Here is a 27,550-nt window from a genome sequence, read left to right as displayed (position 1 = left end):
TACACCACATCAATAGCACAGTAAGTGGCTATCAATATGTGGCATGCAAATTTCAAAGGTTGACAGAGCAACTAAGAAAATGTTGAACATGGCAACAGATCTCCAAGCATCCTCACCTCCAGGCCCCAAAAGGGAGGTAGAAAATAAGACTTCTTGCCTTTTCTCGGCAACTCGGGGGCTGCTGAGAGTGACAGTCCTTCATGACCAAATGTGACTGAGTTCTGCCCTGATTCTGACAGGAGTTCCTCTCAGAGTTTGGGGAGCCTGCCTCTAGCATAGAAATGACCTTATGGCTGGAAATGCAGCCAGATTAAAGGAAGTAGCATTTATTAAAGGAAGTGGCATTTCTGGGACAGGGAGTAGTCCCTGGAGTGATGCTTTTAATGGAAAGCTTAAACCTATGGGCGGGATTTTCCAGCCCCACCCACTGCCAGGGTTAACCAGTCCCACTGAAGGCCAATGGACTTTTGGCTGGGCTGCCAAATATCTCACGGCAGGTCCCACCATGATGGGGCCATGAAATCCCAGCCTATATGTCCTTCTTTATTTTCAATGCTTCTTCCTGATCCTCTTCCATTTTAAAGCTGCAAAATAATTATCTCCTTCTTCTAGTGGTAATTTTTCACATGCAACAACCACCCACACCCACCCACCCCCACCCCCCACCCACCTACCACCACCGTGGAACTAAACCCGGGGCTTTCTTGACCTGAACTAAATTGCAGCTGCCTGTACCACGAATGACCTCAATGCCCTTTCTCTAATAATTAGGAGTAAAAAGAGGATTGGGCAGAAAGAAAACTTAAAATTGGTTGGAAATTTGATTGCATTCTCAAAGTAATTTCTGTTACGTTCTCTCCAGAAAATTATAGAAAAGAATGGAAGAAAGAAAGACTTGCATTTCTATAGCACCTTTCATTGCTTTAGGATGTCACAAAGTGCTTTACAGCCTAGAAAGTACTTTGTTTAAAAAATGCAGTCACTGTTGTAATGCAGGAAACGTGGCAGCCAATTTGCACACAGCAAGCTCCCACAAACAGCAGTGTAATAATGACCAGATAATCTGTTTTAGTGAAGTTGATTGGGGGATAAATATTGTCCCGGACACTAGGGATCGCTCCCTGCTCCTCTTTGAAATAGTACAGTGAGAATTTCTACACCGACCTGAGAGAGCAAGCAGCGCCTTGGTTTAAAAACTCAACTGAAAGGCAGCACCTCTGACAGTTCTGCACTTCCTCAGTACTGCACAGGAGTACAGATTGGAAAAATCCATGAGTTCTTCATGATTAGCAAAATTATAATTACATAGAAAGAAGCATAGAAACTAGGAGCAGGAGTAGGCCATTCGGCCCTTTGAGCTTACTCTGGCATTCATTATGACCATGGCTTAATTACATTAAGTCCTCACTTGTATCTGAAAATGTACAAGAGTCCGAACTAAATAATATATCAGAATGTATGGGGAGAATTTTCTCCCCGTCGGGTGGGCCGGTTGGGAGCGAGTGCGGGCAGGCGCGAAGCTGATCGCCGCCTGCGCACCGCCATTTGCTGCCTCAGGGAGATTAATTTTACAATAAAACATCGGAAGAAAGAAAAATGAAAATTACTCAGATATGTTCCGTCATGTGACATTGTCACATGGGGTGGGACATGTTTATGAATTTTCATAAAACATTTTATTTAGTTAATAAACCCTTCATGAAACCTCATCCCGCCTGTGGATGAGGTTCCATGAAAAATGCAAAGGCCGCCTGGGCTCTTCGCCTGCCCGCCCGCCAACCTTAAAGGTTGGACGGGCAGCCCTGTCAATTACTTCAATTAATTCATTAAGGGCCTTAACAGGGCTTTAACAGTTCGGCAGGCGCGTAGCTGATTCTGGTGCGCGCCCGCCAAACTGAAGCTCGGAATGACGCGCAATGATGTCGGCACGCATGCCCAGCGTCACCATATGTCATTTTACATGCTGGCGAGTGGGGCCCGATCCCGCTCGCCGAACAGAAGATTCTGCCCTATATTACAAACATTTCTTTGCCTAAAAGTGTGGATTAATCGTGCAGAGATTTAAAGCAGCAATATGTAAATAATATAGGGGAGAGTTTTTCCGAAGGTGGGCGGGAGTGGGTGGGGGCGGGCGTGGAGCCGACCACTGCCCGCGATCGGCTGCGCGCCGCCATTTAATGCAGGCGGGCCAATTAATGCCCGCCCAGCGTAACGCGCAGCCAGTAGCACTCAGCGCTACCTGTGAGGGCGGGGGGGTGAGGAGAGGGAGCCGGGGCCAACGTGCGAAAGAGCGCAGCAATCTCCCCAAGGCAGGGGGCTGCCTCGGAGATTGAATGAGGTTACAAAACTTTTTAATAAATAAAATAAAAATTTATTTAAACATGTCCCCTCATGTGACAGTGTCCTATCATCTGGGACATGCTTATGAAGTTAGGAAATTTCATTTATTTATTTTATGAATGCTTCAGGAAACCTCATTCCGCCCGTGGATGAGGTTTCCTGCAAAACGTGAAGGCCGCTTGGGCTCTTCACCTGCCCGCCAACCTTAAGGTTGGATGGGCAGCGTTGTTAACAAGTGTAATGGCTTTTTAAATGGCCTTAATTGGGCATGCACGCCCAACGTCATCGTGTGTCATTTTACGCATCAGTGTGTTGGGCCCATCCCCACACACCAACGGCAATATTCTGCTCTTACTGATAGTAAACACGCTTGTTTACTCTTTCCTGTTTACTCTGTTGCCATCTACTGGCAACTTGTACATGTTTAATGTGGACCTTTACAGCTTGGAACAGTGTTCTTGGCCCAGACTTCTGAATCAGATGTGAAGAGACAGTGCTTGCCACTGCCCTCAATAAAAGCTGCCCACAAAAATCTAGTGATCTCTGTGGCATGGATTTCGTCTTTCCCAACAGCAATTTGAATCTGGCTTCAAGTCAAGAAGATCTTCGGGCATCCAGATAAATGATGTCATCAAACAGAGTAAGCAGTAAACCACACTGAGGAATTCTCACAGACAGCAAACCAGGCAGTAAAGTGCACTGATTATCCTTCATTTTTAATTCCATTTTACAGAGACCAAAATGAATGATTGGGACATATACATGGGGTTGATATGGAAGCCAAATATATATCCAAAAATGAATTGTTATATCTTGAATTTTTCATCAAAATAGAGAAATTTGACATAACACAAATGCAAAATTAATTTTTCAGGGCTAGAATGGTTTTCCAGCTGTAATTATGAATTTAAAATACTGTTAAAAAAAACAAGTTAATACTTCTTTCAACAAGGTTTTTACAGTGAGACTAATAGTGTAAAAGGGCTGGTTCTCGTCAGGTTCAGGACTGGTAAAAGGGCTGGTTCAGTGACTTCTACTTGACTGCAGACTGAGGAGACTTGTAGAATTACTTATCATAACTCCACATTCCCGTGTTTGACAACAGGTGTGTGGGCTCCAGGTTTTGCTGTTAGTTTCAGAGCAGTAAAGACAATGAATGCTGACGGTATTGCCATCATTACTATTGCAAAATCTAGGCCTTTACTTTTCTTGACCTTTTGAGGGAACCTTGTAAGTATTAGGGCTCCTGCAAACATTGGCACTCCACAGGTCCTCGGTCTTAACCTATGAAGATAGTGGTAAACTAGCTGAAAGAAAGTCCTTTTTAATCAGTATACAACAACAGAAATCACATGCTAGTGAGTCAAGAAATACAGAAAAATGCCAGAATCAGGTGACACACAGACAGAAATCTGATGATCTTTAGGACCTGTGAGATTCCTTCGTGGATCATGATTCAAGAATCTTTTTTAAAAATTAATTCACGGGATGTGGGCTTCGCTGGCTGGGCCAGCATTTATTGCCCATCCCTAGTTGCCCTTGAGAACGTGTTGGTGAGCTGCCTTCTTGAACCGCTGCAGTCCATGTGGTGTAGGTACACCCACAGTGCTATTACGAAGCGGGTTCCAGGATTTTGACCCAGCGACAGTGAAGGAAGGGCGATATATTTCCTTGTCAGGATGGTGAGTGACTTGGAGGGGAACTTCCAGGTGGTGGTGTTCCCATCTATCTGCTGCCCTTGTCCTTCTAGGTGGTAGTGGTCATGGGTTTGGAAGGTGCTGTCTAAGAAGCCTTGGTGAATTCCTGCAGTGCATCTTGTGGATGGTACACACTGCTGCTACTGTGCGTCGATGGTGGCGGGAGTGAATGTTTGTGGATGTGGTGCCAATCAAGTGGGCTGATTTGTCCTGGACAGTGCCCAGCTTCTTTCAATGTTGTAGGAGCTGCACTCATCCAGGCAAGTGGGGATTATTCCATCACACTCCTGATTTGTTTCTAACATCGGTTACTTGGGAATATACAGTGAAACATATCTTCAGGAAAGGAATTTCAATCATAGAGGTTTTGTCTGTTGTGGTCCTAAGAAATATTAACATTCCAAATGGCTCTAAACCGCATCCAAGCCTCAGTAGTCGGAACGTTGCTGATTTTGTCCCATGACACTGAGACACATGTCTGACCTTGCTGACCTCATTCTGCCTGTGATCAGACAACAGAGTTCAGACTGATTGATCTTGGCAATCGTCCTGCTATTTAAGGATCAGAAACACAGCGGACTGTGCAGTTAATCACAGTGCCAAGGGAAGCCCATTCTAGCTGAATTTATTCATACCTTATCTAATATAAAGACAGTCCTGAAACTCCTATTTTCTGCCAAGTCTGCTATAGTCTAAACAATTATTAGAACCTTAGCCATTGCTGAGGTCACTTCTCATTTCTTCTGAGACATAGCGCTGCCTCTAACTTCCCCCTCATTTCCCCTGCTCTGTTGCTAGTCATTGAACTTTAGTGAGTCATCATGGCCCACTTGGCAGAAAAATTGTGCAAATGAGCCAAATATCAGGACTCATGCTCCCAACCTAAACCTGACAGTCAAGTACAGCACTGCAGGACTACGTGTTATCAGAGATGCCACTTTTCAATGAATTGTTAAACAGACCTTGTCTGCCTGTTCAGGAACTCTTAAATACCCTTAGCACTATTCAATATAGAGGAGAGAAATTTCCTGCCATTCTTGCCAACATTCCTTCCTTACACATAAACCACCAAAAAGATATTAACTAATCCTCTGGTTCACCACTGCTTATGGAAAGTTGCTGCTGATAAATGACTGCTGTTTTTGTGTAGAACAGTCACTACACTTCAAATAGAAAGCATCTTGCAAAGCACTTTGAGATGTTGAGATAAGAGTTTTATACATGTAAGAATTATCTGTTATAAATCCCCAAACCAAGCTCCTCAGTTACTGGCAACCATCACTAAGGTGCTTCCCTTCTGACTGAATGTGTGGGCCAGTACCAACCAGAGCAACACTAACCCAGAAGATGGGACAATGAAATAGCTCCCTCTAGACTTCATGAAGTGAAGATGCTTGAAATTACTTTACCAGGAAGCATTTGTTCCTTACAAGAGGAACTGAGGTTTGGCCCCTGTGAAAAAGCTGTGGCATGCAGGTGGTTTTATTACATCATTAACACGCCAACATCTGTGAGACTATTTTACATTCATTTTCAATGTGAGAGTAAGTTTGTAAAAGTACCCTCACCATATTTATCATATCTGGTTTCTACTGTGTCAGCTGGAAAGTGGGAACCTCAAAACCTAAATGAACTGAGTGGGCTGTCTATGTTGGTGGCTTACTATCATCATCAACACATCACAGGCAGGTGTGTAGCAAAACAACTTTAACATTGCTGCATTGTATAAAATTAATGCGGTTGATTATTTTAAAGGGAAATGACCTTTATGAAAATTTATTTGCCAGACTGCTTCAGATTTGCTTGCAAATATAATTGTGTTGTTTGGACACAATGGGTGTCCTCCTTGCCCAATCAAAAACATTATTTGCCAGACCTTTAAACAGTCTTTAAGTCAAGAGTTAATAGTCCAATTTGAACTCTGTGCCAGAGTGTGGGTTTTGAAAGAGTTAAATTGAACCTCACCCAATAATGCTACATAATGGAATTCTGACTCAGTACCTGAACCACTTTAGCCTAGACTAACTCTACTGCTGGGAGTCTCAAGTTTCAAACTTGGCTTCAGTTGACATTTGTAAGTGTCTTTCCCTTCTCAAATCAAACATTCTTCTTTTGGGTGAAAATGAAAAGAGAATTTGTGACCTAGGTGGAAACCCTACAGTTCAGGATAGGGGCACTACTCAGGAAACTGAGGGCCCATGGACCTTGATTTACCGTCTGTTAAAATGAATGAACAAAAAGTTAGCGTCTACAGGACTGCAGTGCTGCTGCAAGTGTTGCACACCTAATAAGGGCAATAGAAGCATTTATCCTTGGAAAAAAAAGTTTTTTGGGGGAGGTGGGGGTGCGGGTGGTGGGAGGGTAGGGGCAGTAAAAAGGCTGGACAGCTTTCGTAGCAGGAAAGAGCCAAGGAGAAATGTGAAATGTAAGCAACAAATACTGGAAATACTCAGCATGTTAGGGAGCATCTGTGGAGGGAAACAGAGTTAATGCTTCAAGTTAGTGATCTTTCATCAGAACTGAGGAAATATAGAAATGTAATGAGTTTGAGCACATGAAAGGGAGGAGGAAAAACAAAAGGTTAGGCCTGTGATAGGGTGGAGGCCAGGAGAGAATAAATGACAAATGTTTCATGGCGCAAAAGCCAAAGAGAGTGGTAATAGGATAGGTAAAGAAACAAAAAATGTGTCCAGATGAGTCTGCATAACAGCTGTCCAAATGCAAAGTGAAGGAATAAAGAAAGAAAGTAGAAAAAACGTATCAACAAAAAAAACGTGAAACAAAATGTAGATTCTGTTTATAGTTACGCTCACAGTGCAGAATAAAGACATCCCCAATTTCCTGACAGTGCCTGATATTTCTTCGAAATTCCATTTTTTTCGCCTCCTCAGCGTTGAGCTGAATATTACTGAACTTGCAGCAACCACACTGCAGATGTCAACACTCACGTCAAAACAAATCACATAGTTGGACTTGGCCAGTTTATATTTGCACTTACTCTGGGCAAGCCAATAAAATGGAAAGTGAGATCAGCACACATTCAGAAAAAAAAAGAGGGCTGCTGTGAGCATTACTTAAAACTCATCACCAAGCAATTTGGTTTCATATTCTTTTTATTTTACTGAAAAATCTCTTCAGATTCAAGCAGAACATAAATAATTTATGGAATCAGACAATTATAAAATTAAATACATTTTTTTCTTTTTGGTTAAACAATTAAAAATAACAACCGTATACATTCAAAAATCTGTCACGCCAGTTGCCTAATATGAGGGTCAGAAGATTACACAACATCTATTTACAACCTTAAAAAAGAGCAGAAAGTGGGCTTTACCATTAGAACTAAGAGGCTTCTGTCTGCAAATTTGTTTGAACAACTTGTATGGAGTCAGGGGTTGCATCAACAGTGTAGACAGATTAAATTGCTACAATAAATTTAGAATTTGAACTGGTGTCATTCGCCGTCTGTAAGCCCTATGTTTAAAAGCATTATGAATCAAACTACTTTCCTTGTTTTCCTAAAGCTTGCACTGAATGGTCTTTTGTTAGACTGTATGTTTCAATGTATTCCTCCAGCTCTGTTATTTCTTTCTTGGCCATATATCAGGGATTCTATTAACAAGGTGCTGCTGCTGCTGCTATGGTTGTTTTTCTCTACTTTTCAGCAGTGTGCTCTTTTGAAATGACATAGTATTTACTCCAATAGCTTAATTGTGTTCCTAATTTCAACCCTGTCACTTCGCAGAAGCAATGAGCGGCAATTAGGTGCTCTCTGTGGGGAAATTCTGGTCAAATCATGGCTGAATTCAAAGTAGAATTGGAAGAAGTCTTGGCCAGGATTTCCCGGTCGGCGAGCAGGGGGGCGGGGCCTGCTCACTGACGCGTAATGCGCAGTCATGTCGAGTGGAACTCCCGATGTCACCGCGCCCCATTTAAATTTTCAGGTAGGCGGGGGCTCAGCAGAATCAGCTGTGCACCCGCCGACCTGTCAATGGCCAATTGAGGCCATTGACAGAGTCATTAAACTAATTAATGGACCTGCCCGTCCAACCTTAAGGTTGGCGGGCAGGCCAGGAGCCCTGGCGGGCATTAGAAAAAGCATGAAACCTCATCCACGGGCGGGATGAGGTTTCATGTAGGTTTTAAAAAATGTAATTAAAGCGTATGTAAAAGTTATGGACATGTCCCAACTCATGTGATGTCAGGGATTTTTTTCTCTATTTTTCAGATTTTTAAATTAGGGGATAGCCGATCTCCCTGAGGCAGCACTTAGCCCTTTCATACGCATGTGCGAAAGAGCGCACTCTCGATATTGGGATTTCCCCGCACCACCCCACCCCCCCCAGCACAGGGAACGCATAGCGCTTCCGTGCGGATGTCACGCTGGGCGGGCCTTAATTGGCCCGCCCACATAAAATGGTGGTGCGCGTCCGTGCACCCGCTCTTCAACTTCCCCCCTCCAATGGGGGAGAAAAATTCTGCCCAATATCATTGTAGAACTGGTTTAGTCAGGATGGACCACTAAATAAAATGCTTCATCATCTGTGCTGAGGGCAATAAGAGTATTGTACTGAATGTAAAAATTCTGGAGCTAAAATTTTGCTTTGGGGGTGGGACACAGGAGTCTGTTTCCAGGTCCCAAACCTGCCCCCTGGGAAGAAACACTCATTGAGACTTTGACCGGGACATTCTCTTAAGGAGACAGATCCCTGTCCAATTAAGTGCAGCGAGAGGGCTTTCAAAACTGGAGGGCAATCGAAGGACTTCCAGCTTCAGAGGAGCCCCTGGCTGCAGTAAATGGTAACTGAGGGGGTGCTTTGTGTGCGCTCACATCCATTTTTAGAAAATGTCATTTAAAAGTAGAGAAATAAGCATGACTGCCACTGAGGGCAGCGCATGAATGCAGCTCCACACGGACTGGCAGGGAGTGCCATAGGGCTACCTGAAACTCTGGCACCTCACTCACTGCTGGGTACTAGCCTCCAGGCCGTTGATGTGACCCACACACACCCCCCCTACCCCCCAACCCCATCATGTAGGGAAACTGGAGGCTGACTGGAAAATCCCAGTCAGCCTCCAACTTACATTTAACAAGGCTCTCAATGAGCCCAAATGGCTGCCTGCCTCGTGGTCGCAGGGGCAGCCTTGATGGCCCTGAACCCACCTTGGACAAAAAGGTTGAGGTTGAAAAACTGGCACACAGGTCAGTTCTGGCATTTCCAGCCCCTGTCCGCCTATGCTGCCAAGCTCACCCCAAAAATCCTACCCCGATCATATCTTCGCAACAAATCCTTGCTGTTCACCATTTACACTAGACTTGAATCAAATCAGTTTTTGGGGATCCCTAAGCCACAAATAAGAAGTTATGAATCAGATTTCCTGTGAATTTTGGTGCATTTATCCTTCAGAGTGATTGATTACCAGTTAATTGTGGGTTTTGCTTTTAGGGAAGATAATTAAGTAAGAATATTTGTTCCAAAGAAGAGAACATTTGTTCAAAAAATGGCAATAAATATTGTAGTAATTAAAACACTGTAATTGCATTAGGTTAACAAAACAGTTTCTGCTGTCTTATTAAAAATGATTAAATTGGTAGTGTAAATGCTGCACAGTACCTCAGTGCTATTTCTACAGCTGCTGCTACATGTCAGTGCCAATAGGCTCAATAGAAGTAATGGTGTTTTATTGAGGAGGCTGTGATAAATGAAATGTTCCCAATTTTTACCACCTACAGTTATATTCTACTCTTCACAAGACCAGTTGCATTTCCCCACCCACCCCTCCTCCATTAACACCACTTGATGTGCCTATGCACAAGATTCTTTCAGTCAGAAATTAGAATATCAAGGGAACTATATTCCTTTGTCTCATTATTATGGCGCCTACACAATTAGCATAATAGAAAAGTCTGAGTTTGCAAGAGATGCAAGAAGATACAGAACTTTATTTTTAGGAATTATATAAATGTCTTTTCAATCATGAGAAATGGAGCAACCTCTTTAATGAAGGGGTGCAACAAATGCCAGCAGCAAGAACTCTGATTCCTTGTTATATATTGTGCACAGATTCTGTCATTCTGACAAGTTACTGCACCCTTCTCCATGCACTTTCATCAAAGTTTAACCATTAGGGTATCTTTGCATAGGCTATCACATTAATTCTGTTTAGATCTCTTTTTATGGAACAGGCCAATAAAGATCTTACTCTGTTTTATTCTTGTCCCATGAATTGCAGTAGTAATGTCACTTGGAGTGCTAGTTACAGGCTGTGCTAATTAAATGGTTATTCACCACACGTACAGATCCATAGAAACTCTTTCCATTGAATGTGTTGATGCAGAGGGTCTATTGGTAAAGCTCACAATCTAAAATGTTGGTGATTCAGGTATAAGAGCTCAGAGAACAAAAGTAAACACAGATTACACATTCCCTGGACACCATGGTTTTGATTTCTAGGTTTTGGTTTGATGATCAGTTAAAATGATCACCAGCATATGATATTTACATCAAACACAGAATTGTATTCTTAATTCAATTAATTAGCTTACATCAAAATTAAACCAGTTTAGATAGTTGAACAAAATCAGTTCAGTCACTTTAAGAATGAAGATCATATCAAATTACACTGCAGTATCCATAAACATATCATATAAATTAGATATATCACACAGCATACAATACATTCGTTTTACATTTAGGTAGGAATTGCTTGTATCTGATTATCTTTCTTTGTAGGTCTCATATTCAAAAATATCACGTGATGACTTTTTGTATTAACCAAAATCTAGTGATGCTTGCTATACATCAGAAACTTGATCACTAGATGTTTTGTTTTAAATACATAACACCCTCAATAAAATCCACTCAGCAACAATCCTATTTCTACTTTAAACTATTGAATGTTGCCCCCCTCCTCAGCTTTTTAAAGCCAGATTATTTTTGCCAAAGTCCCAGTACTTTGTAATGTGCAAATCATTGGATGGATATTCAAAATGCCTTCTTTTTGTATCACACATGTAGATTCACCAGCAATACTTTAACATTTGCAGTTTACATAACATAAAGGAGTCACATAAAATTGCTGGAACCACTTTTGAATGTTAGCAACTGTGCCCTACCTATCAATGACTTATCACTCCTCCTAATATGTCCCTGTTTCTTGTTTCTCTCATTCCCAACATGTTCATCTACTCCACAGCACATGCTGTCATAGATTTACTTAGTGGCTATTCTTCCCCAGATTATTCATGTACTCAGTAATGTCTCTCTTCTGAACTGAACACAAACTGACACCTTAATACTGACCTTTATTTGGCCAAGTGCCATGGTAATTAAACTGTGAACATTTACAACTGCACCTATGAGATCCATCAGCAGAACTGATGAAAAGTCATCAGCCTGAAATTTTGGACCTGTTTCTCTCCCCACAGATGCTGCCACACCTGCTGAGTATTTCCAGGATTTTCATTAAATAGGAATGGAACCAGCTGAGAGCAGCCCAACCCAGCTGGATGACAAAAGAGAGACATGGGAGGATGTCAACCATGCCAAAGCCTGCAGATATGCAGGTCAAGAACAATGAGGAGGAAGTTCACCACAGTTAGTCACACAGGATGTCATTTATGACTTTGGTAAGAACCATTTTAGCACAGTGGCAGAGGCAGAAACATGTTTGTAGGTGTCCAAATATGAAATTATGGGAAATATTAGCATGGATTTCAGAGGTGACAACAGTTCACTGATGTTGGAGAAAGTAGGGAGTTTGTAGCTGGGGCTGTAGTTTGTAAGGATAGAGGTGCCATGGTGGGTTTTATTAACAAGAGGTTAATGATGACAGATTTCAAGGAGAGGGGACAAGCACCTGAGGAGAAGAAATCATTAGCAATGTCAGCTAAGGTGGGGGCCGGTAAGGGAAGTTGGCTGGCCAGCAATTTGGTGAGAATGGGGTTGCAGGAGCAGCAAGTATGTCTCATAGACGAGATAAACTAGGAGAGAGCATGAAGAAAGGTCGAAGAGAAACTTGAGGAACATGTGAGTTCAGAGCTAGCCTAGGGCAGAGAGGGTGAGTTTTAAGGGAGGTTTGACTTTATAGTCACTTGCTTCAAATCTCTGTGATGAAAGTGTTGAAATGAAAAAAATTGCTCCTTTGGTGTAGTTGAAGTTTGCACCTGCATAATGAGCTCCCTATTTTGATCACACCATACAAATGAGGGGAAAAGCATAAAAGAAAATTTGAACAGTTCAAAATTTAGTGGAACATTAATCTTGACTTTGGAATTGGTGCCTCATTGAAGACAGGCAAATAAAGCATCATGAAATTCTTATGATTCATAATTAAGTAGCTGATCTGAAGGAACATACATCTGAGAATACATTTGCAAGTACCAAACTTTTACATTGCACAAGACAAGTTACAATAATGAATTACTGAGAACAGAAGTGTAACAAAGCTTAAAAACTATAAATATCTGCCCTCCCACCATTTGGTTAAGTTCTGGCCAGTTTGACGGCTTTACTATAAAATGACCAACAACACTAACAAACAATAAGAAAAGATCTTTGCAATAAAGTCGGATCTAAAAATAAAAACAGTTGAAATTAAAATCATTGCACAAAATAAAGGGTAAAACAAATTTTACTCTTTACAGTGTAAGTAGTCATACAAAGGGAAATAATTGCATTATGAAAATAGTGAAGGGACTCAAAATGCATTCGAGTTCCTGATTATTTGTACATTCCATACCTAGCATAATGAGAGATAATTACCTGAAAAAGCACTGCAATTTCCACTGAGCAGGATATGAATGACCAGACCAAATATATCTATAATGCTACATTGCACCCACACAAAACAATAATTTTGCGTCAACTAAAATTTGTCATTGGTTCTTTAGCAACTCTTCCGCCATAATCTAACAGGCTCTCAGAAGGAGAAAAATACGATTAAGACTTTAAAGTTATGGGGCATAGCCTTAAATAGAACCACTGTACACACAATACATTGTTTTTATGCAAAAGCAAAATACTGTGGGTGCTGGAAATTTGAAATCAAAACAAAAAAAATGCTGGAAATACTCAGCAGATCAGGCAGCATCTGTGAAGAGAAACAGAGTTAACTTTCAGGTTAATGGTCTTTCATCAGGAGCTCTGATGAACGTTCATCAGCCTGAAATTTAAATTCTGTTTCTCCCTCCAGGGATGCTGCTGAGTACTTCCAGCATTTTTTGTTTTTATTACATTGGGGAGCGTTTTTAGCTCAACCCGGCTCAGCGTAAAATGACGCGCAATGACATTGGGTGAGCGTCCCAATGTCATTGCGCATTCGCGTGATATTTCGGTCAGTGGGTGTGCGCCGGAGTCGGCAGTGCGCCCGCCGACAATTAAAAGGCCTATGAAGGCCATTTAAAAGGTAATTGAAACAAATTTTTCACTGCACATCTAACCTTATGGTTGGCGGGCAGGCAAAAAGAACAAGCAGCCTTTGCATTTTTTAGGAAACCTCATCCACGGGCAGGATGAGGTTTCCAACAGCAAATAAAAATAAAATAAAACTTTTAAAATGTAATTAATAACATGTGACAGAGTCACATGAGGGGACATGTTTAGAAGATTTTAGAAATCTTTATTTTTTACATTGAACAATGTTCACCTCCCTGAGGCAGATCTGTGCTTCAGGGAGATTTTCAAGCATGCACTTGCGCCCTCCCCTCCCAAAGGATAATACAATGATTTGGAGCCGGGGAGTGATGGAATCTTGAAGGCTAAGTTTGCAGTATCATGTGCAAAGCTGATAACTGTTACTACTTAGCCTGAGAAGATAATGGCATGGACGATTTTTGAAAGAAGGAAATCACTAAAAATATGAACTACTCATTCCATGTTGGATTTATTTGTTCACTTGACAGCTGAAAGCATATTTTGAGGTCCAAAAGAAGATATTTGACTAATATGCAACTTTGTTCATGGTTGTTTATTGAGAAATATTTCTGCAGTTGACTTCAGGAAAGTTTGGATCCAATACAGAAAGTTTGGATCAGGATCCTTGGATCAGGCATGAGAGACAAATAAATTATTTCTAGATTGGACTCTCATGCAGGTGAAAGAATGCAGAGATACAAACTTGCCATATTTAATGTTATTATTCAACTCAAAAGTTTTGGAAATTACAGAGAAACTGTGAGAAAATTCAGAATGCTAGACCTGACTGTAAAAAGTTAATCTTATTAAGTAGGAAGAGTTGTCTTCTCTGAGAATGATTCTGCCCCTTTTTCAAATAAGTGCAGTTCTCCATTTAGTATCAATAGGTGGCGTGCATAACGGAAAAATCTATTGCACATCTGTGAATTATTGTTTTCTGCTTTTCTGCATAAATGAATTAATACTTTGTTCGGGCTCTGAAATTATCATCAAATAATGGAACTTAAAAATAATGAAATTATTGGAAAAGGCAAAAGAAAACTTCATTGATATATAAATAGATAAATAGGGAGGTAGACAGCAAGATAGATAACTGAAAGGTTATTGAATCATTCAAAGAGCGATAAATAGCAAAAGAGAAACTGTACAACTATAAATAATACAGAAACTGAGAGTAGAATCAAATCTTCAACTATGTGCTTCCTAGTGTTACAATCTAAAAATGCCAAAGATATTATTATAGTTGTGATTAACATCAACATATTCCATGGTGGTGGTGTTGACATGTATATTATCTCCTTTCTCAAAATAGAATATGGCTGCTTGGGAGAGAGTCCTGGTCCACTGTGTGCAATTCTCACTTTTACACACTGATACGCTGGTCACTAACAATTCTTTCTCATTTATTTTCACTTCTTTCTTGCACAAAGTTGTTGTCAGCAATAAACACTCTTTGCTGCAATTCCCTCTGAACGTTACCTGCACATAAACAAAATAATTTCCTTTTTCTGTAATCTTATGTGAGCCGTCATTCCATTCCAGCCTAGAACCATGTTTTGCTTCTCGCTTCAATCCTGAAAAATAATAAGATGCAATTTGTTAATATAGCAAACGAAAAGAAAATATGGACAGATTTCATCTGCATGTGATTATGACTCCAAAAGCTTAATTGCAAAATTCATCTCACTCACAAACAGACTCAATGAAAACTGCGTGTATTTTCTGCAAGATGCTGAGGAAAGCTTTGAAAGTTCTTACTTTGTTTGTTTTATAAAGGCACAAAGGTATGAGTACTGTATCCCAACCATGGAGCTTGCTTGTCAGTGGAAAGGATTGCCAAATTGTAGAGCGTTTTTGACGTGGATTTCCCATGACCTTGCACACAGGCTCTCCCCCACAAGGTGTGAATACTCTAAAGGTTAACACTGCACTGACATAACAGGTAGCTTTTCTGCCACATCCACAAGACTTTTTATACGTAAAGGCAATTTTTACATGTAAACTCAGGGGAGGAAGTATATTGGTTAATTTGTTAAATATTATATGTAATGGAACTGTGAGACCTGTGTGTCACCACTTATAGCTGGGGTCAAATCCAGGCCAGACTGATAGTTGCAAGTGCGTAGTATAAAACACCCCACGCATAGAGTTAAACAAATCAGAGATGCCATAGAGTGGTTGATGTGGGAATTGGAAAATCATATTGATGCAATGGTGTTTTCTTGATAGGCGAAAGGTTAGAGCATGTTTCTTTTAAACTGAGAAAAGCCTTTACTCCTCCTCTGGCTGTGCACTGTCTGACCTGGGAGTGGTCAATATTGATATGAAATACCCTTACTTTAATGGACACACAAATAAAGCAAGAAAATATAATCTGAAAGCAGCTGGATACAGATTTGATACTTTCACGACTCCACAAGGTGCAGTAATTAGCCAATAATAGAATTTAGAAAATGGAGGATCCAGATCAAAACATAGAAACATAGGCCTAGAGTTTTCTCCTTGGGCACAACCCAGAAGTTAGACCTGAAATTGTGCCTGAAACTGTGGCAATTTTTCTGATGTCAAATTAGACCCAAGTATCCTCCCAGCCTCATTAGAGTACAGCCCAACTTAAAATGGACCTAAATGCTCATAGAACAGCATAAACGAACGGGGCCCAAAGAAACACTGTATATTTCTTTCTTCTCATTTCATGCACAGCAGTCGCAGCATATTTCAGAACTTGCAATTGGGTAAGCTTTTCAATTTTTAATGTGATGGATACTGAGGTCGTGAAAATGTATTTAAAGAAACAGGAAATGCAGTGCAAATCTCAGAGAGGGAAACTTTTAAAAGAATGTTCACCTAATTGCAATAAAAGATTACTTTCCTTTCTTCTTGCATCTCAAAATCTGGATGTATTGTTGAAAAGCCCTCTGAGCAAGCATAATTTTCATGATACTCCTATTTGAGTGTTAGTGGTGTGGCTAGCTTTGTGAGCGAGGATTCACTTGGATGGAAAAATTGATGACTGGACGGAAGTAAAAGACCAAGGAGACTTGTCACATACTATAGTTACACACATAACACACTTATGATCAAAATTCCTGATCTTTCATTGTGTATCTGGGCACAAATGCAAAGGAAACTCCCAGCCATAGGATCCCCTCCATCTTACTCACCTTCCCTGTTGCAACAAAACTGTGATTCAAAGCCAGATGTTTTCAATGGATGTATGGAAAAGTTGTGGTGTTTATGAACTTCCAACAAAGCAAATTAATGAGTAAAAAGGTGTATAAAGGGACCAGGGTATTAGGTATAAAAACCGAAACTGCTGGAAATGCTCAGCAGGTCTGGCAGCATATGTGTAGAAAGAAATAGAGTTACCGTTTCAGCTCGATGGCTTTTCATCAGAGTACTAGATAACTGGAAACCTTGGAGCTTTCATTGTGCGGGAAGAAACTGGAAATCTGTATGATCATACCTTTGACTGGGTGATGTAATTCAATTCATTTTTTATTGAAAGATAAAAGGTTATTGCGGTATACCTCAACTTTGGCGGGGGCAAGAAATGGGCACCCAACTACACTTCACCCAATTCATTACTGCCAGTTTTGTGCCCCTGCTAAAGTTGAATTTACCCCCCTGTAATTGAAGCACACACAGCAGCTGAAAATATACATGCATTGTACAGTGAGATTGCATATATTGGAACCATGATCCTGCTCAGAACATGAACCTCTGAATATTAATTGTTTCTCTAAATTGGAAATTGCAGCGCATTTAGCACAAGGAACAGGAAGTGAGACCCTGTGCCAAAAAATCTATCTGATAAGATTCTGAGTGATCACAAGTACTGTACAGCATAATATATAAATTTAGTCCATAAGGTTAGAAGATGCTCAATCCACAAAGAAGTTATGAGGTATGTATTCCTCCTTTACAAGTAGAACATATATTTTGATCAGTGACATCCTATGAGCTCTATTGCAAGTGGAATCAACATTTTAATGAACAACGTTCTATGAGTAGTACAGATTCCATTTACAAGCGGAATAAACATATTATTCAGTAACTTTCCAAGAGGTATACATCACTTTTACAATTAGAGAGCTGCATTTAATAACCTATTCAATCTATACATTAAATTGGAACACATATATTGTATTTACTAAATACTCAAAATCAACTTTCCTATCATCATGAAGTTTTTAGTTAATCTTTCCTCTATGGAGTAGTGGATACTGAGAGCCAATGTGAGGTTCAGGACTCGTTGGCAACTGAATGTTGCATAGATCCATTTAGCTGCAGTTACAACTGACAGTAAGAGTAACAGCTGAGAGTATGAGCTGGATTTTCCCAACTAGGTTGCAATATTATTTGGCCTCCCTTTGGGTCACGACCTTCCTGCAGGCGGCTAGTTAAGAAGTCACCTCTAACTTAAGTACAGTGAATGGACCAAGGAAATCAGAGGCCCAATAGGATGGCCCACAGCAATATTCGGCCAGCAGCTCCCCCAGGAGAGGTGGGCACTGCTAAGGCAGGCAGCCCACAAAGGTGCCTCAAATCACCGTGCTTTCTGAAGAATTACGAAATTGTAAAAAATTAAAAGTGGCCAAGGCTGTGAGTCCATCATCGTGGAGGGGGAAGTCGCCTCCAGGCACCGGCCAGGCTTCAGCTTCAGCAGAGGGCCTGTCTGCCATCAAAAAATCACCACTTTACCCCCAAGTGGGGACTTAATTGAGCAAAATTAGCTAACCGCTGTTATTGGGCAGGTAGCAGGTGCCAGTCAGACACTGCACCCAACAAGATCCCTTCAAAGTGGGAATGTGAAGGGGAGCTTCCCCAATGGCAGCATCTGTAATTTTGCTTCTGGTTCCACCTCCAAACCTGTCTCCATGGGAACGGGAAGATATAGCCCCCTGAGTGTGTTGCTGTTTGAATTGGTCTTACCTGCCAAGTGCTTGTTGCAATGCGGCTTTGGTTGACTTGCTAAGCTCGCAATACCTCTCCTCATTCCCCAAACTCTCTGCCAATGTTCATTTAGCTGCATTTTCCAGCTGCAGGTAGGCACCAAAGATACACCGATAGTGGCACGGGTGCTCATCAGTCTGTGCAATTTAGCAGCCCTTCCACTGACTCTTACTCTCCCACTGGTTAAAAACTAGAGGGCACCAGAGTGATTCCTGTTGTGAGACGTTGCAGCCTAATTCTCTAATTTATTTCCTTTCATATCATCTTGTTAATTTATTTATAGCTATGTCAGTTTAATCTGTGGTTTCCAGTTCTAGTAATGTATTTATCTTGTATTCTTCGTAGTGTTGCCTTAAATTCTATTTAACTTTGACAGTTTTTTTTTTTAGATATTACCTTTCCTAGTCAACTTGTCTAAACTGGTTCTGCTTCGCCTTAACATCTGCCCTGTTAGAGTTGTATACGAGGAGACTAGGGCCAGGATTTTTCCTATGGCGGGTGGGCTGGGCAGGAGCGGGTGGGCATGGGCACGGAGCATATCGCTTCCCGGGATCGGCTCCGTGCTGCCATTTCACGCGGGCAGGCCAATTAAGGCCCACCCAGCGTAATACGCGGCTGGTAGCGCTCAGTGCTACCTTTGCGGGCGGGGGAGGAGGGAGAGTCGGGACCAACGCTCTTTCCCGAATGCACGTGAAAGAGTGCAGCAATCTCCCTGAGGCACGGAGCTGCCTCAGGGAGATTGGATGAATATTGAAATAATTAAAGAATTGAGTTAACAATGTATGTCAACATGTCCACTCATGTGCCTGTGTCACATGTGTGGGAACATGTTTTTATATTTATGAAAATTCATTTATTTGTTTAATAAAAGCTTCAGGAAGCCTCATCCCGCCCGTGGATGAGGTTTCTTGAAAAAACGCGAAGGCCGCTTGGGCTCTTGGCCTGCTCACCAACCTTAAGGTTGGATGGGCAGTGTTCTCAAGTGGCTCAATTGATTTCTTGATGGCCTTAATAGGCCGTTTACATTTTGGCAGGTGCGTAGCCAACTTCGGCGCGAGCCCGCCGAACGAAATATCACGATAGCACGCGATGACGTCGGGACACACGCCCCAACATCATCGCGCGTCATTTTACATGTCAGCGTGTCGGGCCCACCCCTGTTCACCGACCGGAAAATTCTGCCCTAGATCGCTGTATTGGTTCATTGTATAAATATTTGAAGTTTAACCATATTTTAGACATCGGTCCCAGAAGTGCCATTACTTTTATTTCCAATTGGCTGTCTGTGTCATTTACCATTATAAAATTCGGAGAACAGTTACCATGCTTCTCTTCAGAACCTCATTGAATGATCATGTTAGGTTTAGCCAGCTTCAGAATTGCCTGTGCAGGAACTGTAGAATAATACAGCACAGGAGGATACTATTTGGCATATTGTGCTTGGGTTGGCTCAGCTAGAGGCAAACACCTCTCTTTCCCCACAGCTCTGCTAATATTTCCTTCTGTTTTGGATAAACAAGTCTAACATCTTGACTGAGTCCAGGTGGGTACTACTCGAGGTAAAGTGACTTCAAATGAAATGTGCCACCTAAAGAAATCTGGGAAAGGAGTACCAGAGTCAGCCACCCCACCCCTAAAATGCTGGATCTTGGCTTAGATTCACACCATAAATTCTTAAACTCATCTCCTGCCCAAAATTACTTGTTCCTATCACCTGTTTTGTTTTCTCCTTTCTTCTCTCTACCCAGGCTGCAGGTCTGACAGCAGGCACAGGCCGTGGATGTCAGTCCACCCCTTTGTTCTGTTTTCTTCTAATTCAGAATTTTTCTAATTTCTTGTTCAGAAGACATATGATAATGGAATAACTTTGTGATTTTTGGAGTTAATAGAGGTATATTTTTATTAGTTTCTTCTCTTTTTCTCAGGGTGGATGACTGCAAGAATGAGGAGGAAACTCATAGACAACCCTCTAGGATCCACTGATGGCTCAGTGAGTAAATGCACCACCCTGCACAATACTGTGCAATACCAATCAAGAGGGTCCAGGTTGAATCTCTGGTTTTCACTGAATATGGGTAGTGATAGAGTGTCAGTTTGCTAATACCATCAAGTAAAGGACATAAAGGCTAGTTATAGTTGCTTTATCTGTAGCCAGTAAAGTTAGAAGTCTGAGGAAATGTGGTGTCAAGGGGTGAAATGTTATTGGAGGTAGGCAGAAATGTGGGGGTTGAGGTTACATTCAGATCAGCCACGATCTTATTGAATGGCGGAGCAGGCTCGAGGGGCCACGTGGCCTACTCCTGCTCCTAATTCAAATGTTTGTATGTTAAAAAGAGTGAATCTGATTGGAACGTAACAAATGGTGTGTTTGGTGTTTGGAAGGGTTAGGACTTCACCAGTCTTTTATCAAACAAGCTGTAATGGGTGTTGAGAACCCTCTTCCGCTCAGTCACCTCATTGAGATCCTTCGCAGGGTGTAGTAATTATGGTTTTATTTAGTGTGAAATGTACCTTTAAGAATAATACTTGTCAGTCAAGATCACATGATCTATAGTAACCAATAGGAGAGTAGCATGGGCTGCCTCAGCAGTCAGTTTGGCGATAGAGTTGGAGTTGAAACCACAGTTGAGTATATTGTAAATAAACTTAAAGTTTCCACCCAAGAAGTGTCTGCAGATCAACTCTATCATTAATAGCACAACTTGGCCACCATACAACAAACTGGTGATGAGGATAAAACAGGACTGAACAGAAGAAATCAAGTTAAAAAGAAATCGGCACTGTACCTTGCCCAGTGATTGTAAGTACCAAGCTCTGTTAGAATTGAAGAAGTTATCCTCTCTCAAGATGCTACAATTTGGGAGAATTGATCCTTTTGAACCAGCCACAGACAATTGGTCTCAATACATAGAACGCCTCACATTCTTTTTTCAAGCGTACATGATTACGGGAGAAGAGAGGAGGCGAGCAATCCTATTGAGTACTTGTAGGAGAAAAACCTACAGACTGATTCGAAGTTTAATGGCACCCACTGCCCCAGATTCGAAGAATTTTGATGAATTGATGGACCTCATGAAGGGTCACTTTCAACCCAGGCCCTCAGTCATGATGCAGAGGTTCAGGTTTAATTCACAAAATAGAACCCTGGGTGAGACAATTGCATGCTATGTTGCAAATTTTGAAGCAGCTAATGGAACATTGTGAGTTTGATACGACTCTGAACAACATGCTCAGAGATTGTTCAGTGTGTGGTGTGAAAGAGGACACTATTCAGATAAGATTATTGACTGAAGCAAATCTGGATTTCAAGAAGGCGCTAGAGATAGCGTTGGTCATGGAAAGTGCAGTAAAGGATTCAAAAGCAATACAGGGTGCTCAAAATGGCGCCGTTCTCCACATCGAGAGGGAAAGCTCAGCCGAAAGTGGCGCAAAAATGTAAGACTCAGCCGAGAAGCAGAAAACAACCAAGAATAAAGAAAAATAACTTAGCAGTGAAATTGAAGAATAATTTTAATGGAGGTGGAAACAAGCAGTCTTTTAGCGATTGGCAGTTTAAAAAAATCGAAAGCTACTATTGTCACAGAAATGGATATATGATGAGGCAGTGCAAGGAAAGATTCAAGCAGGCTTGTAAACAAAAGAAGAAGCCCAATGAAATCTACAATGTAGAAGAGCCTGAAACAACAAATTCAGACATTTATTCGCTGTTTAATCTGAAAGTTGGAAAGACAGAACCAATATCTGTCACAGTGAAAATAAATGGGAAGCCTGTTAGAATGGAAGTGGACTTGGGAGTTTCCACTACAGTAATTGGGGAACATACCTTCAGATGTTTGAATAATAGTGAACATCAATTAAGTTTAGAAGAAATAGCTAAGCTAAAAATATATTTGGCTGAAGATATTCAAGTAAAAGGCATAAGCAGAATAATTGTCCGTTATGGAAGCCAATTGGCCAAGCTACCAGTGTTAGTATTGAGAGACAAAGAACCAAGCCTTCTAGGGTGAAATTGGCTAAGGGAAATCAAGCTTGATTGGCCACTAAGATTCCAAAAGGAAGCTGGAAGCATTCCTGTTTTGAAAAAGGAGTGTGTAAAGACTCAACAACCTGAAGAAACGTAGGCTGTCTTAAGCCAAAACCTGGGAGAACAGCAGAATGAACTCGAAGAGACTCTGCTTGCTGACAGAGTTCAAGACGAGGTGATCAACCTTTAAAGAGAAAAAGAAAAACTGCTGAAAGATCTTCACACACTACAAGATTCCCTCAGGCCAAAGTTTGTACCTCTGGAAAAGTATGAAGAGAAACAGAAAGAAATCAGCACTTCTCTGAACAAACTGAAGAATGAGTTGCAGAGCAATGTGCAATGATGTTCAATTTTTCAGGAGACAGCAAACACATACAAAGAGACAGAAGAGCTGAAAAATCAGCTAAATGAAGCAAAAGAGGCTTTGGAAGCAAAAGTCATAGAATTTTCCAAGAAGCAGACAGATAATGAAATTTTGGGAGACTCAACCACTGAGCTCAGACAAGTTGAGCTTCCATCTGAGAGAAGTCTGGCCAACAGTGAAGTCAAAAAGAAAGCCGAGATTAAAGTCTGTGCTCGAAAGAAAAGTGCACATTCCAAGCAAGGGAGGTAATCTGTTTGGGTCACCGGGTAGATTAATAGGGTCTCTGCTCGGTTGAGAAGAAAGCGAGAGCCATAAGAGAGGCACCTGCAGCAAAGATCACCTCAGAGCTCAAATCACTCCTAGGAATGATCAACTATTATGGATGGTTCATACCCAATTTGTCTTCCGTGCTGACCCCTTGCATTTTATACTCAAAAAGAACCAACTTTGGTCTTGGGAGGTGCTCCAGAAAGAAGCTTTCATAAAGGTGAAACAATTGTTGCACTCGTCCAATCTATTAGTGCATTGTGACCAAACGAAAGAATTGGTACTGACATGTGACACATCTCCCTACGGAGTGGGAGCAGTGCTCTCCCATCGGATGGACGACGACACGGAACGGCCAATAGGTTATGTATCAAGAACGCTCAAAACAGCGGAAAAGGGATACTCACAGATAGAAAAAGAAGGCCTGTCCATCATCTTTGGTGTCAAGAACTTTCACCAGCGTGTACACAGCCGCCATTTTACAGTCGTTTTAGTCCACAAACCATTGCGAGGATTGTTCAGTGAGGACAAGGCTATACCACCCGTAGCCTCAGCAAGAATACAACAATGGGCCTTATTTCTGGCAGCATACGAATACACTTTCATACATAGGCCTGCCAATCAAATCACAAACGCCGGTGTCCTTAGTCATTTGCCTTTAAAAAAAAATGGTGAGAACGTCCCAATCCCACAGGAACATGGTTACGGTTAAATTTCTTAGATTCCTCACCGGTATGTGCTCAACAGGTGAGAGATTAGACAAGTCGGGACAAGACAGTCCTATCTCAGGTACAAGAACAAATGTTACATGGTCACAGGAGCCCATATCTACAAAATGAAATTGTACTTAAACAGAAGACATGAAATAACCAGCCAGGGTGGCATCTTATTGCGGGGAGCATGAGTGATAGTTCCTCCAAAGGGAAGGGAACCACTTTTAATTGAACTACACAGTGCCCATCCAGGAATTTCCCGAATGAAGACCATAGCACGCAGCTATCTATGGTGGCCTAGGATGGATGGCAAAATAGAGAGTTTAGTAAAGCACTGTGGGCAATGTCAACAACTGCAAAAGTTGCCAGTGACAGCTCCGTTACAACCAATGGAGTGACGAGGTAGACCCTGGGTGTGGTTACACATTGACTATGCTGGACCTATCCTGGGAACAATGTTTCTGCTCATTGTCGATGCCCCCATTCGAAATGGTTGGACGTTTGTGAGGTGAAGTCACCAACATCAGCCGCTACAATTGAGAAACTACGTCAGAGTTTTGCCATTCACGGACTACCAGAAGTAATTGTTTCCAATAAAGGCACAGGATTTAAAAGTGCTGGGTTTCAACAGTTTATCAGCCTTAATGGTATCATTCATGTGAAAAGTGCACCGTACCACCCTTCCTCAAATGGACTGACCAAAAGGGCAGTTCAAACATTCAAGGCAGGTATGAAAAAGCTAACTGGTGATTCCTTGGCAACCAAGCTAGCACACTTTTTTCATTACAGGACTACTCCTTACACAACAACAAGTGTCACACCTGCGGAGTTATTGTTGAAATGCTGTCTCAGGACAAGATTGAGCTTAATAATACCAAATTTAGAGGGGAAGGTGGAAAGGAGTCAGGGAAGCCAGAAAACTAGGCACGATAGATAGGGTGGATAGGAAGGCACTTTTTCCATTAGTAGAGGGGTCAATAACTAGGGGGCATAGATTTAAGGTAAGAGGTAGAAGGCTAAGAGGGGAGTTGAGGAGAAATCTTTTTCACCCAGAGGGTGGTGGGAGTCTGGAACTCATTGCCAGAAACCCCTGTAACATTTAAGAAGTATCTAGATATTCACTTGTTTTGCCATAGGCTCTAGGGCTATGGGTCAAGCGCTGGAAAATGGGATTAGCCTAGTCAGATCTTTGTTAAATGGTGTGGACACGATGGGCCGAATGGCCTCCCTCTGTGCTGTAGACATCTATGAGTTTATGAGTCTAAGAGACTGGCATAGTTGTGAGAGGAAATTTACCGTGGGAGAGCCGGTATACATGTAAAACGTCGGGGAAGGACCAAAGTGGTTACCGGGTGAAATAAGTGCGGTGACTGGACCTCTATCTTACCACATGAAGGTGGAAGGTTGGATCATCCATGAACATGTGGACCATTTAAGGAAAAGAGAGACAAATCATCAGGATTTGGTTCCACCAGTGACCATGACCGGGTCTGCGTTTCCTGTTGAGGATACTCACCCCAGGACTGACATGTCTGATTTTCCTGTAAGAGTTGAGGATACAGAACTGCAAGTGTCCACCAAAGCACCTGATGTTCAGGCAACTCCAGAAAAGGAGGTTCCTGGCAAAGAATCTGAAGTTGTGGAGCTGCGATATTCCACATGTACCAGGAAGCCATCTGAATGGCTGAACTTGTAAATTCCCTACCCAATGTAAATATTATGTTGTCTTGAAAAATATGTACTTGTAAATATATGTATAGCCGAATGTGAAACGTACCTTTAAGAATACTTGTAGGCAAGATCACATGATCTGCAGTAACCAATAGGAGAGTAGCTTGGGCTACCTCAGCAGTCAGTGTAAAGATAGAGTTGGCGTTGAAACCACACATGTAATTGCTGCTGAATATATTGTAAATAAACTTAAAAGGTTCCACCCAAGAAGTGTTTACAGATCAATTCTATCATTAATAGTACAACTCGGCCACCCTACAATACAGGGCTATTCTGTCATTGGGGCCTTATGACCAATCTCAATCTTTTCTTTACCAAAATCTACAAATATCCATGATTCAGCATTGACTACCAAAAGGCCATGAGTAACAGTAATGGATGAAAGTTCATGAACCTAAACTGTTAACTTTGTTTTTCTCTCCACAGATGCTGCCAGACCTGCTGTGTGTTTCCAGCATTTTTTGCCTTTAATTCAGATTTCCAGCATCTGCAAAAGCAAAACACTGAAGTATTAACCCTCTCCTGCCTAGCTTGTAAATTCAAAGGCCAGCTATAGCATCTCTATCATTTCCCACAGCAGAGATCAGATATTGATCCATGTGGTTCAGTAACACATCAAGTAATGTATTTACAATTGAACTATCATAGGTCCTTCATGTTTTTGCCTAACATTTTAGATTTTGGTTTTCCCTCTCAATTTATCTTACATTGATGCTGTTCTTTTCATCCTGGTTTTGGTTGTACCATTTATCAGAACGTGTTTTAAAAATGGATGAAAATTCTGGAACTTGAGACAAAAACAGAAACTACTGGAAATGGGCAGAAGGGTATGTCGGCCCACTGTGAACTTTCCATTTTTAAATTTACCTTTGTGTGTGAAAGCATTGGAAAATTAAGAGTTGTATTGTAAAACGTCAACAAGAGTTGAAAGTGTTTTTGTTGAGTTGACCTATCTCACTCGCCTCAACACTCATGATGACGAGAAGTGGACATGATCATTTAAGTACATGTTTAAACATTTTTATGTGGCTTTTACCAGTAGATGTGAAGACTTACTGAAGCAGACTTCTCATCATTAGTAGCCCACTACTACATCTTAAGGTGGAAAACCAGCTAAACAGGACATACATAGCTTACAAGAAGCACTCATTTTCAGCAGAGAGGAAGTGAACACATACACTTACAAGAAATTTAAAGGAAATCTCCTGTACTTGCCTCTTGTGTGCTTGGAAACCATGTGGTTGATTTGAAAAAAAAATAACAGTCTGCACAATTTTCTCCTTTTAAGCAAGTGGAACTGTGCTCACACCTACCACTGTCTGAAATGCAACAAGTCAGGACCTGTTTTTACCTCACCTCAAGACATGTTTCCAGCTACTTTCTACATCAAGCCATTAATACTAAATCTCAATCAAACCTGAAGCCACCATGTCTAACAATAGGGATGTAAGGAAAATTTTAAGGCCAAAAATCTGAAGTAAATAACTGAAAATGCTGGAAATGTACAGCAGATCTCTGGTCATTAATGATGGACCCTCTAAACGTACACTTGTTTATTTCATCTGCTGAGGTATTGCCAGCATTTTCTGTTTGTGGTCTATGATAGCTTACAATACATTTTATTTAATGATTGCAGAGAGCCTGGCGTTTCTATACTCCAATACTATTTATATTCACAGTCATCAAAAATAACATTGTTTTTATCTCACCACGTGGCTTGCGTGTGGAAATTTGACGCTCTGGATGAATTGGAAAGCAGCAGGGAGATATGAATTAAATGAGAAAGAACATGTGGGTTAAATTTAATACACCCCAAAAACGAGCATGGGGTCTTTGGGGGGTGGGGGGTGGGGGGGAACGCCCGGGAAGTTCTGAGCCAATACATCCTCTATTTAGCCAATCCCCTTCGCAATAACTTGTATTTTAATAGAGACTTAAATGTAGTAATGCTGCACAGGAGTATTAGCGAACAAAATTTGACCTTGTGCCACATAAGGAGATATTAGAATAGGTAATTAAATGCTTGGTCAAACAGGTAAGTT

General features: G+C 41.4%; 1 protein-coding gene across 1 annotated transcript in view; it reads left to right on the top strand.

The window, feature by feature from the left end:
- The window catches only part of LOC144685598 (uncharacterized), a 46,761-nt gene extending 19,679 nt beyond the window's left edge, over positions 1 to 27,082 (top strand). The window contains exons 3-4 of the mRNA XM_078550271.1: positions 20,335 to 20,399; positions 26,551 to 27,082. Coding sequence (XP_078406397.1) covers positions 20,335 to 20,399; positions 26,551 to 26,556 — 71 coding nt within the window. The 3' untranslated portion in view covers positions 26,557 to 27,082. The remainder of the gene's footprint in view (positions 1 to 20,334; positions 20,400 to 26,550) is intronic.
- Positions 27,083 to 27,550: the final 468 nt, after the last annotated feature.

Source organism: Cetorhinus maximus, chromosome 10 (assembly GCF_964194155.1).
Source record: "Cetorhinus maximus chromosome 10, sCetMax3.hap1.1, whole genome shotgun sequence".
NCBI lineage: Eukaryota > Metazoa > Chordata > Chondrichthyes > Lamniformes > Cetorhinidae > Cetorhinus > Cetorhinus maximus.
This window is presented reverse-complemented; position numbering and strand designations above follow the sequence as displayed.